Consider the following 13,637-nt stretch of genomic DNA (forward strand, 5'->3'; position numbering starts at 1 on the left):
AAACTCTAGACCAACTAAGCCACACCCCAGCCCCTCACTGGGGGAGTCTAGGCAGGGGCTCTACCACTGAGCCACACCCCAGCCCCTCACTGGGGGAGTCTAGGCAGGGCCTCTACCACTAAGCCACGCCCCAGCCCCTCACTGGGAGATTCTAGGCAGGGGCTCTACCACTGAGCCACACCCCAGCCCCTCACTGGGGGATTCTAGGCAGGGGCTCTCCCACTGAGCCACACCCCAGCCCCTCACTGGGGATTCTAGGCAGGGGCTCTCCCACTGAGCCACACCCCAGCCCCTCACTGGGGGATTCTAGGCAGGGCCTCTACCACTGAGCCACACCCCAGCCCCTCAAAGAGGGATTGGAGGAAACCACTCTACAGATGAGCTACATTCTGAATCTTAGAATTATTATTTTTAACCCATGGCTTTCCTTGTCCTTCAGTTGAGTGTCTGGTTCTGCCTATAAACCACAGAGCCACCTTGGTCTCTGGCTTGAGTCTATGAGCAGACTTCCTCACATGCTTTCCTTCTGAGTTCTTCTCAGGACAGACCCTGCCCTCCCTAGTGACCAGGACTCCTCCGGGCCTGGCAGATACATACATACCATCAAGGTCTAAGGCATCAAACCCACAGCTATCGTTGTCTTCTTCCACGGTGCTGTAAGAGAGAAGCCGGGGGTGAGATGACGCTGGTGTGAGTGTGTGCTGCAGGTGCACAAGGTGGGGAAGCTTCTAGAATGTTCTGGCTTTCCATCGGGCTTTGGTTCTAAAAGGCCAGCATGGGAGAGGATGTGGGGGTCAGTAGGGTGGGATGAAGTGGGATTAGGCAAGGAAGAGAGACCAAACCAGCAGGCAGGCAGCCGTGGTGGCCTGGGCAGACCACATCTTAGTAGCTGAAGAGGAGGCAAAAGGAGCAGAGGAGTGTGTGTTTGGAGAGGGGGGTGGTGGCATGGTTGGAGCTAGACACATGGTACTGGACGATAATCACAGTACTCTGGAGGCAGAAGCAGGGAGATTGCCCGTGAGAGGCCAGCCTGGGGTACGGATTTCCCAGAAGGCCAAGTGGACTCTGCTGTTCACACCACACATTTGCCACAGATGCCGGCTCCGGTGGCTCCCAGGTGTAGAGCGCCCTCTAGGCAGGAGTAGGTGGGATTAACCCTTGGCTGGCCACAGTGAGTTTGTGAGACTTCTGTATGGCCCTAGGCGCTCGGTAGGGTGCGCACCCTGGGGGGACCGAGCAGTTGTTCTCACAGGTCAGTGTGGCCCAGGTTTATGAAGAGGGTGATTCCCGATCTCCAAGCCTTAACTACTCCGTGTGGATAGTGGGCCCCCTCCGTTCCTTCTAAAGTTGTTGAACTTAAGCCTCTGACAGGGTCAGCCAGCTAGCCAAGGCTTCCGCCTGCCACTCACCTACGATGTGGCGCATCTTCCTTGCAGCGTCTGACTATGGAGTCATTTCCTGGGGGCTCGGCGGTGATTGACATGATGCTGCTACGACTCCGATGGGGTTGCTGTGAATGCGGCACAGCTGTGTTACCAGATATTTTTCTGTGATGCCTCGGCGGGCATAAATATTATATACATGGGAACTAAATTTAACTTGGGATGTTCCCACCCCTACTCGGGAAGCATGGGCTGAGCAAGCTGGTCCTCAGTTTGACCTTGGCTGGAGGAGGCTGGGCTCAGCCCGGGGCAGTCAGCAGACCTTGGAGCACAGCTGCTTCCACAGCTGCTTGCTGGGAGAAGCAGACGGGCCGCTAAACTGGGGAGGCCGAGCGGAGGCAGAGCTGACCCTGCACAGACTGGGTTCTGTGGCCCCCAACTGAGGGCTCCGCTTTGAACAGGGTGGGTGTGCAAAGGGGGTGCCTTGAGGAGGGGATGGGAGGTGGATGGGACAAGTACCTTGGATTTTGGCACAGGAGCTGATACCAGACCGTTGTTGTACATTCATTACCAAATTTCTACCTCCCTCAGGGTCTGATTTGAGAAGCTGAGCTGACATTTTTTTTCCCAGGGCACCCCCCAGGCTTAGAATTTCTAATCTTGTGCCTTCTGCAGGTTACAAATAGATAGGTGGATGTAACTGAGGCTGGGACCCGCCGAGCTGTGTACAGGACTCGGGGTGCGCTCTCTCTGGCTGCTCTAGCAGCCTCTGCCTTGCCCAAAGCCTCCCAGGATGGTGGCCCAGGGTTGCATGGGGCTGTGAAGTTGCAGAATTGGTGCTGTTTGCCACAGCCTCTTAGGAGGCCCGCCTCCTCCTCCCACCGCGTGTTAAATTGGAAATGGAGGCAGCCAGAAGGTGTGAATACCTGGCTGAGCTGGGGAAAGAGAAGCTTCTTTAAATAAACATCAGTGAGGTCCCAGGCTCAGCCTGGGGACTCGCAAGGTGTGTAAGTGGTGTGGGAATTAGGCAGCTCACCATCTTGGAGAAAGAGTTGGTGACAGGCAGCGAGCGGGAGGAACTGGGGCTGCCGTCTGTGAAATCCTCTTCGTGCCCTTTTACTGTCCTCATCGGAGACGAAGGGAGACAGGGAGAAGCCGGCACAGAAAACAGAGGGGAGAGAAAAGGGAGGGAGAGGGAAGTTAAAGCCTCTACCTGGGGTTCTCCTGACATGGGCAGAGCACTGAGCAAATCTGTATTATTCTTGCCTATCCCCTGCCCCCACCCCCAAAGTCACTAAAATAGAATGGAGCTGAGGTGGCCAGGACAGACCTCTGGGTTTTGTGGCTGCTGTCTAGGGTCTCACTCTTAACACTTCTGTTGTACCCCAACTTCCCAGGCCCTCCTCACTCTTTCTGCTCCTCTCTTTGCACAGATTATAGCTGTGGACTTAAATTTGTCTGTTTCCAGACTCAATTTAAATGAATGTCTCAGTTTTCTCTCAACTGCTTCCTGGGTATGGCCCCAGGGACTTCCCATCTTCTTCCTGTGACCATGATCTGAGTTTACGGACTGTGGGGTGCATTCGGGACCGTCCAGCACCGGGATGTAGCAGGAGCTCCATTTGTCTTGCAAACCTTCCCTAGATAGTCGCTACTCACAGAGTTGCTCTGAGGCCGAGAGAAGATCCTTGAGAGGAACCTGGCTTTGGAGAGCCAGGACTCGTGACTGAACTTGTAGCCTCACACATCTGGGCACTGCCAGCTAAAATCTTAGACTAGGAAGTTCAAAAGTCCCTTTGCTGATGAGCTCTGCTCAGGAGTGAGGAAGACGGCTTAGTAGGTAAAGTAGCTAATGCTTGCTCACAAGTATGAGGACCTGAGTTTGGATCTCCAGCATCCATGTAAATGCTTGGGAGGGGTGGCAGCCACCTTGTCATTCTGGTATTTAGAAAGTAGAAACAACTTAGAGCAACCTGGCCAGTTACACCACCCGTATCCAGGAGCTCTGGATTCATTGGAGTGATCCTACCTCAATGGAAAAGGTTGAAGAACAATTGGGGAAGATTCCCACGTCAGCCTGGAATCTCCGTACAGACAACCCGTGTGTACACACAGGGACAAGCATACACATACAGGCAACACACAAGCATGCATGCAAAACTAAATAACTTAAAGATGCTCTGTCTGGCCCACAGGGACACAGAGGTGATGCTCTGTGGACAGAGGCCTGCACACTTTAAATGACGACAAGCAGCATTTTCTGACTAACTCAAACGCTGCGCCCTGATACCCCAGAGGCCTTGCCCAGGCTGAACTCGGGGGGTCGGTCATTTCGGCAGGAGAAACAGATGGACCGGGAGGGGAGGGTGACAGATGAGCAAGGGCAGAAAGGATCCGGGCAGCCTACTAACCTTGAAACTCGGATGCTTGCTTCATGCTGATGGGGGATTTGGCTCTCTGTAGCTGAAAGAGAGGGGAGGGGGAGACACAGACAGATGACACAAATCAAACAGGGCCCTAGACACATGTCACTGCAGCTAAGAGGAAGATAAAACAAACTGCCTGGCCTGCAGCTGCCTGGCGTGGGCCATACATTTGATGCTAGGCTCCTGCAGTTGGGACAAAATGTGGTCTCTCTTCCCCCAGGGTTGGATCAGCCAACTGCTACTCCAGATGATCCCCCTCCAAGGGGATCCCCCGAACAGGACCCTAAAACTCTGAAGCACAGGAGTCTTGTATGCCAAGCTGACTCATGTGCAGGAACGTCCATGAGAAGCTGCCTGCCACCTTTGTTCCACGTTACCCTCTCCATCAGCATAGAGAGGCGGGGTAACCAGACTCTGATGAGGTGCTACATCCATGTAATTATCCATCTATCCATTCATCTACTCTACACTCACCTATCAATCATCCATTCGTGCACGGAAATATCTATCCATATACACATCTGTTCATTAGCCATGTATCCATCCATGCATCCACCCAGGCTACCTGCCCATCTTCCACCATCCTATCCATCCATGTAATCAATAATCACTAATCCATCCATCAATCTACCCATGTAACTATTCATGTAACTTCCTATTCATTCACATAGCCATCCTACCACCTACCCATCTATCCATCCATCCATCCATCCATCCATCCATCCATCCATCCATTATCCATCCATCCATCCATCCATCTGTTCATCCATCAAGGTATGTATTCATTCATCTGTATCATCCATCCATCAATCAACTAATCTATTTGCAATCAAGTAACTATTCATTCATCCATGTAACTATTTATCATCCATCCTTTTATCCATTAATCCATCTACTGACCAACCAATCTACCATTTATTCACTCATCATCCTTCCATGTAACAATCTATCCTTTCATCCACACATCCACAGTCTATCCGTGTGATTATCCACACACTCATGCATTCACTCATTATCCATTTATCCACTCAACGGTCCATCCACCCAACCACCAATCTGTGTAATTATCCAATAACCATCTTCCCATCTATCCATACAGCCGCCATCCCATCTACCATGTAATCGTTCATTTATCAATCCAACAATCTACCCACTCACCCATCCATCAGTCAACCATCCATTCTTGTAACCACTATCCATCTACCCAGTCCTCCATCATCCTCCACCCTACCCAGTAGTTATTAATTCATCCATTCATTCATCTATCAGTCCATTCATTCATCCATCAGTCCATCCATGTAACTAGCCATTCATTGATGATCCATCCTTTCATTCTCCTACCTACCTAACCTTCCATGCATACATGCATTTCTCCATTGGTGTAACCACCCACCCATCCTCCCATTACCCACCCATTGACCCATGAACTCCCTCAGAGCCAGCCACATGTCCTGGATCTCCCTGACTATCCCAGACAGTGACAGAGCTGTGCTGTGAGCTCCCAACATGGGGCCTGTGAAAGGAGTCTGATTCTCTTATGCATGGTCTTGCTTTCTAAACAAATGAACACCTGCAGGCATGCATGACTTCTGTCCAGGACTGTAACAGGTTAAGTCACACCCCAGCAGAGCCAGGTGTTATCTTCCACCTGCATGGGGCTCCCATGCCACCATCTGCCCCCCAATCATGCCTCTGGGTACCTGTATGCCCTTTAGGTTCATCCGGCGCCGGGGCGGGTGGTAGGGCAGAAAGTACTTGCTGTCTTCGGGAGACTCTTCTGAGGTTGAAGAGTCATCAGCTTCTTGACCATTGGTCCTGGGGCTGGTATCTCCAAGGTTCTGTGAGATGATGGTGGCTGGAAGGTGTCTAGGCAGACTCTAGGGAGGAGGGATGGGCACGATGGAAGCTGGTCGTATGCATAAGGCAAACTGGCTGACGGTACGATTTTGTTTCTTTGGGTATCCAAGTGTGACTCTCAGCCTGGGCTGTTCTTTTCTGACTCTCTCATGGCTCATCAGCACACCGAGACATGAGTCTGTTTCTTCTTCCTATCTCTCATGCTTTCCAGTCTAGCAGACGTCTGGGGCCATCTTTGCTGGCCACCTGATGGTCTGGCTCATGCCATCTCCAGGGTTAGACTACCATCTGTGCTGCTCCTGGATCAGTATGGGTGAGGGGACTCTTCGTGAAGACATCTAAAGGTACTCATGGAGAAGCTTTTGTGTCTAGAGCTGGGCTTACTGTAGAGGGACCTGTGCAGGGTTTACACACAACACAAACTGTCACAGGGAGGAAATCACAGCCCTGGAATTCCTGAGTTTCACTACAGAGGTCAGGGAAGGTCTTCCCCAGAAAGAGGCTCATTGACGAGACTGGAAGCTGAGTGGTCTATGTGGCCGGGAAAGTCAGGCTAGGGGCCTTCCAGCTCGGGCCCATGACTTCCCAAGCAAGGGGTCTTTCTGGAACCCCAAAGACAAGGCTTCCTTCATGGGTTTCACGATGCCCTTGAAATATCCAACACAGTTCAGACACCACAACTTTGCCTGTGCCTGACTACCGATTCTATATTCTCTTTCTTTGAAAATGAGGGTTTAACTGCATGGCGCTTTCTATCATGGTTGTTTAATGTGCTCTCTCTCTCTCTCTCTCTCTCTCTCTCTCTCTCTCTCTCTCTGAGATGTGTGCATGTGTGTAAGGTGTGCATGCGTAAGTGTGTGGAGGCCAGAGGACAACATTTGAGGTCATTACTCAGATGCTGCCACCTTTTATTTTTGACACTCTGTCTCTTCCTTTGTCTCTCTCCCTCTTCCCTCCCCCCTCTCTCACACACACCAACCCTGGAACTCACCCAACAGTACAGACTGGATGGGCAGTGGGCCCTAGGGGTCTGTGTGTCCCCACCTCTCTGGCACTGGGGCTAAAGGCATCCACCACCATGCCTGCCCCTCCCCCACTTTAAATGCAGATTCTGGGGATTGAATTCACTTCCTCATGCCTGCCTGGGAAACACTTGAGCCATCTTATGCTGTTGTATTTTTACGCAGTCTCTGCTCAGCATAGAGTTTGGTCGACCCTCGGCTGTAGTGATCACGTGCCACCTGCAGTGATCCTTCATATCTAGGTGTCAAGGGGGCTCCTGGGAGACACAGTCTTACTTGCTTCTCTGACTACTAATGAATGTTCACCCATGGGCACCAGTGACTTTAATCCTGGTGACCTTACACGTTGCCAGAGAGTGCCAAGGGAAGGCTCGCTGCTGGCTGTGATCCACTGAGAGGCACGGAATGTTAGAAAAGTGGTCTGAGTTACTCAGACAGGCAATGGCCTGGAATGTCACTGAGATTCCTAATGTGGAGGGGGCTAGCTTTGTCCTTCTTGGGACTGTGTGGGTCCCAGGGGTAGGAGGTCATCAGGCTTGGGGGCAAGTGCCTTTATCCACCCAGTCATCTCAGAGGCCTGGGCACATGTTCGAGCATGTGCACACATACACACACACACACACACACACACACAGATAGAGAAAGAGGGGGTGGAGACAGGGAGAGACAGAGAAAGAGGGGGTGGAGACAGAGAGAGACAGAGAGCAGAGACAAACAGAGAGAAACACGCACAGATGCAGACATACATAGAGACACACACACAGAGACACAGAGACAATAACATAGACATATACACACAGACAGACAGACAGACACACAGACACATAGACACAGACACACACAAAGACACTCATACATAGAGACATACACACAGACACACACACACACAAAGACGTGTACGCAGACACAGGCAGACACACACAGACACATACAGACATATATAGACACACAGACAGACACACACAGACAGACAGACACACACACACACTCGGGGCAGGAGACACAATGATGATTGTGTGAGCTGGGTTTGCTCTGGTCAGCCACCCCCTGGCCATGGTATGGGGACATGGCTAGCTAGTCCTACCTGGTCAAGGCTGCCACTGTCCTTGGACAAGCGCCGGAGCTTGCTCTCCAGGTTGACAATGCAGGCCTCCCTCCGTACCATCTCGATACGCATTTCGTCATTCTTCTCCTCCAGCTCACGGATCTGCTTCCGGTACTTGTCCTTCTCGATTAAGCACTGTGAGTACTGAGTTTGCGCCTCATCTCGGGAGTGGAAGGCCTGCCAGGGAAGAGCTGTGTGTTCACCCAAAGCAACTGAAGTAAGGCAGAGACGTGTATCACCTCTGGTTCAGGTTTCAGCCAAGGAACTCACTGTATACTGCTCTTCCTTCCTCCTGACATCGAACCCAGGGCCTTGTGTATGCTAGGTGTGTGCTCTACCACTGAGCCACACCCCATCCCCTCACTGGGGGACTCTAGGCAGGGGCTCTACCACTGAGCCACACCCCAGCCCCTCACTGGGGATTCTAGGCAGGGGCTCCACCACTGAGCCACACCCCAGCCCCTCACTGGGGGACTCTAGGCAGGGGCTCTACCACTGAGCCACACCCCAGCCCCTCACTGGGGGATTCTAGGCAGGGGCTCTACCACTTAGCCACACCCCAGCCCCTCACTGGGGGCTTCTAGGTACACATTCCACTATTAAGCCCCATCTCCCTCTATCTTCTTGCTTTTTATTTGGAGACAGGCCTCACTAACTTGCCCAACTGACGCTGAACTCACTTCTGTTTCTGTCTCCTAAGAAACCAGGCCCATTTTACATATGAGGACACCTTGTCTTCATGGGGGCACCTTGCCTTGGGTGTACACTTTATGAGCTACAGGACTGGAATTTAGCTTCTTCATTGTACTGAAGACACCAGCTGAGCTCCATGCTCTATTACGGGGACCACTGGGTGCAGCTCAGGCCTCCCTGATCCCTTAAGGCCGTGCATTCTGACCCACTTATCCCGACATGGAATTTATCTCTGAGCTGGGGACAGATGATGGATTCAGGAGGAAGCTCCGTATGGTCACGACCGCAAGCATATGGACTCCGTGTGCCGCAGCAGTGCTGGTCAGCCTCTGGTCTGCCGCTCCGGGGTGGCACTGTACCTGGTCCCGCTCCCGCTCCACCTCTTCCAGCTGCAGCATAACTGTGTTCATACGGTGCTTGTACATTTCACAGTCCTTCCCCAGGGTTGAGCACTTGAGTTCGAGGTCTTCCTTCTCCTCCAGGTACTGTGAGCCATGTGAGAGAGTAGTGCAAAGATGGGTGTTCAAGGGGCTAGAGAGTGCAGTGTGTGTGTGTGTGTGTTTGTGTGTGTGTGTCTATGTGCATGTGGTGTGCATGTGTGTGTGAATGTAGCTATGTGTGTGTGGGAGTGTGTCTGTGTGTGTGTGTCTATGTGTATGTGGTGTGCATGTGTGTGTGAATGTAGCTATGTGTGTGATATGTGTGGATATGTGTGGCTATGTGGTGTGTATGTGTGTGGTATGTGGCTACATGTATGTGGTGTGCATCTGTGTGTGGTATGTAGCTACATATGTGTGTGTGTCTATGTGGTGTGTGTGTGTGGTGTGGCTATATGTATGTGGTGTGCATGTGTGTGCATGTAGCTATGTGTGTGGTATGTGTGGCTACATGTATGTGCTGTATGTGTGATGTGTACACACATGCAAATGAGAATGCACGTGGCCAGAGGCCAACATCAACTATCTTTCTCTATCGCTCCCTTTATTTTTCTGAGACAGGGTCTCCCACTGAACCTAGAACTCACTGACGGGCTGCAGCCAGCCCGGGCATCCTTCAGTCTCCGCCCCCCAAGCACTAGGACAGTGGTTCTGGGTCACCACGTCTAGCTTTTAAAATGGGTCATAGGAATCTAAATCTTTATGCTTGCACCTTACAGTCTGAGCCACCTCCGCAGTCTAGTGGCTGTTTATCTACAGTTAGCTTTTCCTCTCCCAGATTTGGTGTGTTAATTTGGTTTGGATTGCCAGTTATCTGATCAAAAGGAACTATGAGAGGAGGCTGGCCAATCACCAGTGGATTGTTGAGGGATGGAGCAATGGACTGTGGAGACACATTTTTGGTGGCTGTTTGGACTCTCAAGGGGATGGCCAGGATTGCACCAACTGTCCTCGTTTACAAACTACAATGGGGCTGGATGTGGGGACGTGCAGTACAGGCAACCCAGCTAGGGTATGACACCAAAAATTCCTGTTAACATGCATCTGTGCACTCCGCTGGGAAAGGCAATGGCTCGCTTCTGACCCCTGACCCCGCTGTACTCCCACCTTGTCCCGAAGCTCCTCTGCCTGGCGGACTTCCTCTTGTAGATTATAAATTTTGTTGACCAGTTCCTGCCGGTCCTCTAGTGCCTCCTTCCGGTCATGTTCCAGGATGTCCAAGATGGCCTTGTCTGAGTCAGGGAGGCTGCGCTTGCCAGCCTGGGTGGGGTTGGGGACAGGGATAAATACAGAAAGAAGAAGACAAAGATGAGGCCTGGGCAGTCCCAAGATGGCAGAAGGTTTTGTGGCAGAACAGTAGATGCATGAGGGGATTTGCCTTGGGTCTTTTAGCAACTTATTATTATTTGAATTTATTACCCATAAAGAAGCTGGGGCCCCAGCCCATTACTCTGTCTGAGCTTTTACTGGAGCCCTGAAGTGTCTGTGACTCCTCAAGACACTTCAGAGTGGGCAGGAAGGGAGCACCTCTGCATCCCAGACATCTCCCCGAAATACCAGCTAAGCAGATCCCGAATCTGGGACCAGTCTGCTCAAGAGTACAGAGCCCTGGGCAGTAGTGAGGGTCATGCTAGAAGGACAGAGATGCGTTTTCTTCCCTTGCAGGTGTATTTTGGAACATTAACTCCCAGTGAGCAACAAATCTCTTTCTGTAGCCACACATTTCTGCAGTGACAAGTATGGGAGGCGCTTGAGGTTGGCACAATAGGGAATCACACTCAGGACAGTGACTGAGGATCTCCACATTTCCCTGAATGTTCTCTTCTCCCAGTGCTAGGGCATTGGCTTCCACGTGGACAGTGATTCTCATTTTCACTTTTCTTTATAAATATTATCACCTATATATAGTAAGGGCTGAGAATAGAATTCAGTGATAGAGACTTTGCCGAGAAATTCAAGGCACTGCTCTCAGATTGAATCTAAGACACCAGACACTTAAGTCACATGTTCTACCACTGAGCCACACGCCAGCCCCTCACTGGGGGATTCTAGGCAGGGGCTCTACCACTGAGCCACATCCCAGCCCCTCCCTGGGGGACTCTAGGCAGGGGCTCTACCACTGAGTCACACCCCAGCCCCTCACTGGGGGATTCTAGGCAGGGACTCTACCACTGAGCCACACCCCAGCCTCTCAAAGGGACATTGTAGGCAGGGCATCCCTCTTTAACTTATACAATTTGAGACACTATCCCACCGAACTGTCCTGGTTGCCTGAACACATTTTGCTATCCCAGGGAGCCCTAATCTTGTAATCATCTAGCTTTAGCCTCTCAAGTAGCTAGGATGACTGGCCTGCACCTCTCGGTCTGGCCAAAAAGCAACTGAGCAAGCAAACAACAAAACAACAACAACAACAACAACAACAACAACAGCAACAACAACAAGAAGAAGCCTAAATCCCTTTCATATGTCAGCTTCTGCCAACAGCACGGTTTGTAGTCACTCTTGCTTTCCGTTGGGAGGACGTGTGGTGCTAAGGCTGATGTGATTGTCTGTGACCCTGTAGCTAGTAGGTTGGGACTTGGCATTCAGCCTCCAGCAGGTACACCACCTTCCCTGCCATGGCCTCACCTACATTAGGATGCTGTGTCTTACCTGGATGATAGACTGCAGCTCCTGGATTTTGGTTTTCAGCATCTCATTCTCCCGCTCCAGTTCCAAGACCTGCTCCTTTTTGGGCCGATTCTCAATGTCATTCTTGAGCTTGAGGGACTGATTTCTCTCCAGCTTGCATTCCTCCTCCATCTTGTTCAGTCGGTGTTTGAGTTGGTCGATCTGAAAATATGCACATTAGAGGGATGAAGATGGTTGTCAAGGGATGTTGGGAAGATGGCTGAGGAGATGACTCGGTTGGTGAAGCGCTTGCTCTCTGAGCATCAGCACCTCAGTTTGGGTCTTCAGTGACCACACCGAAAAATTGGGCACACAGTGGTGTGTGCCTATAACCTAAGTGCTGGGAAGGCTCACTGACCAGACAGTTCATCTTACCAGATCAGCTGAGTGTGAGCAGTGCCCGAGAGAATCCGTGTGGCTGAAGTTGCTCCGTGGGCACATACACACTTGCATATATATTTCCTGACACATGCTATGCCACTAATATCTATTTACCCACTTACCCATTCACCCATCTGTCCACCCATCTGTCTATCCATCCATCTGTCTATCCACCCATCTGTCTAACCATCCATCTATCCACCCATTTATATACCCATCCACCCGTCCATTTGTCCATCCGTCTGTCCATCTGTCCACTCATCCATCCTTCTGTCTATTTATCCACCCATCCATCCCTTCATTCATTAATCCACCCACCCATCCATCCACCCATATGTTTATTCATTCATCTGTCCATTTGTCTGTCCATCCATCTGTTTGTCCACCTGTCCATCTACCCATCCATCATCTGTCTTTCCATCACCCATCCATCCATTTGTCCACCCACCCACCCACCAATCCATCTGTTCATCCGTCCATCTACTGGAACATAATTGAGAATGAAGTTCTAAGAAAGAAACTTCTAAGTCTCTGCTACAGGCTTGTATTTCTGGCCCCTGAGTAAACAGCCCAGGGGCCCCTTCTTGATCCCTATAAAACAATTGCTATTCAGACTCCAGGCCCCCAACACGTGTGAAACTTACTCTGCTAAAGATTTATGGTGTTTTCTTTTCAGTCCTAGAGCACAGATACCATTTCCCTTATCTCTTATACAAGTAGAAAAAAACAAACCAACAAACAACCCACAAACCCCAAGGCCATAGCCAATAAGGCTATAAAGTCAGAAGTGAAAATCTGAACTCTGGAAGCTGGAACTTCCTTTTAAAATAACATATTTACTTATTTTATGGATATGAGTTTTTGTCGGCATGTGTGTCTGCACCACATTATGTGCCTCGTGCTCATAGAGGCCAGAAGAGAGCACACAATATTCTGGAACTGGAGTTACAGATGGCGTGAGCTGCTGTGTGGGTGCTGGGAACTGAACCTGGGTCCTCTGGAAGAGCAGCCAGTGCTCTTGACCACTGAGCCCTCTCTCCAGTCCTCCCTTATTTCCGAGGCAAGTTGTCCTTGTCTCACCCACTGGCCTCAGACTTGTTAAATAGCCAGTGCTGGCCTTGAACTTGTGATCCTCCTGCCTCATTCTCCCTCATGTTGGGAGTGTAAGCATGAATCCTCCACTCCTGGCTTTGTGCTGAGATGAAGACTCAAAGACAGAGAATTCATGCAGCCTGTTTACTGACCGGTGCACTTCATTAACTTGTACGTGACCGGAGCAGAGTCTGGGTTATTTGTTCCCGTGTCCCCTGCAGTGCTTAGCATAGTGTCTTACTCATGGCAGGTGCTTAATAAATATCCTGAGAGCCTGCTTTCCACCCTGCAGCCGGAGCAAGCCTCTCGAGAGATAAATCAGCTGTCATCCCCCAGCTCGTAAGCCGTCACTGGCTTCCCATCACTGGGAGAATAAATTCCGGAGTTCTCACCATGCCCGTGATCTGAACCCACACCATCCCCCGACGCCCTGAGGATGCCCTCCCGCCCTGTACCGTTTGCTCCTGCGGTTCCGGGCTCACTGAGTCTCCAGTCACTAAGAAGAGGGCCCGACTTGGGGTTTTGTTGTTGTTTGCTTTGTTTTACATTTCTGCCCCTCAGTGCATACC

The 13,637-nt window shown here is 51.0% G+C and overlaps 1 protein-coding gene across 1 annotated transcript in view; it reads right to left on the reverse strand.

Annotated features, from left to right (window-relative positions):
• Positions 1 to 13,637, reverse strand: part of CARD11 (caspase recruitment domain family member 11) — a gene marked incomplete at its 3' end in the record, with an annotated part of 38,221 nt that overhangs the window by 16,178 nt on the left and 8,406 nt on the right. Inside the window, exons 4-12 of the mRNA XM_080940864.1 lie at positions 11,578 to 11,757; positions 10,030 to 10,182; positions 8,845 to 8,970; positions 7,772 to 7,969; positions 5,509 to 5,685; positions 3,794 to 3,845; positions 2,419 to 2,501; positions 1,410 to 1,510; positions 602 to 654 (exon numbers count right to left, since the gene is read on the reverse strand). Coding sequence (XP_080796990.1) covers positions 602 to 654; positions 1,410 to 1,510; positions 2,419 to 2,501; positions 3,794 to 3,845; positions 5,509 to 5,685; positions 7,772 to 7,969; positions 8,845 to 8,970; positions 10,030 to 10,182; positions 11,578 to 11,757 — 1,123 coding nt within the window. The remainder of the gene's footprint in view (positions 1 to 601; positions 655 to 1,409; positions 1,511 to 2,418; positions 2,502 to 3,793; positions 3,846 to 5,508; positions 5,686 to 7,771; positions 7,970 to 8,844; positions 8,971 to 10,029; positions 10,183 to 11,577; positions 11,758 to 13,637) is intronic.

Source organism: Micromys minutus (genome assembly GCF_963924665.1).
Source record: "Micromys minutus genome assembly, chromosome: 29".
In the NCBI taxonomy this organism is placed as follows: Eukaryota; Metazoa; Chordata; class Mammalia; order Rodentia; family Muridae; genus Micromys; species Micromys minutus.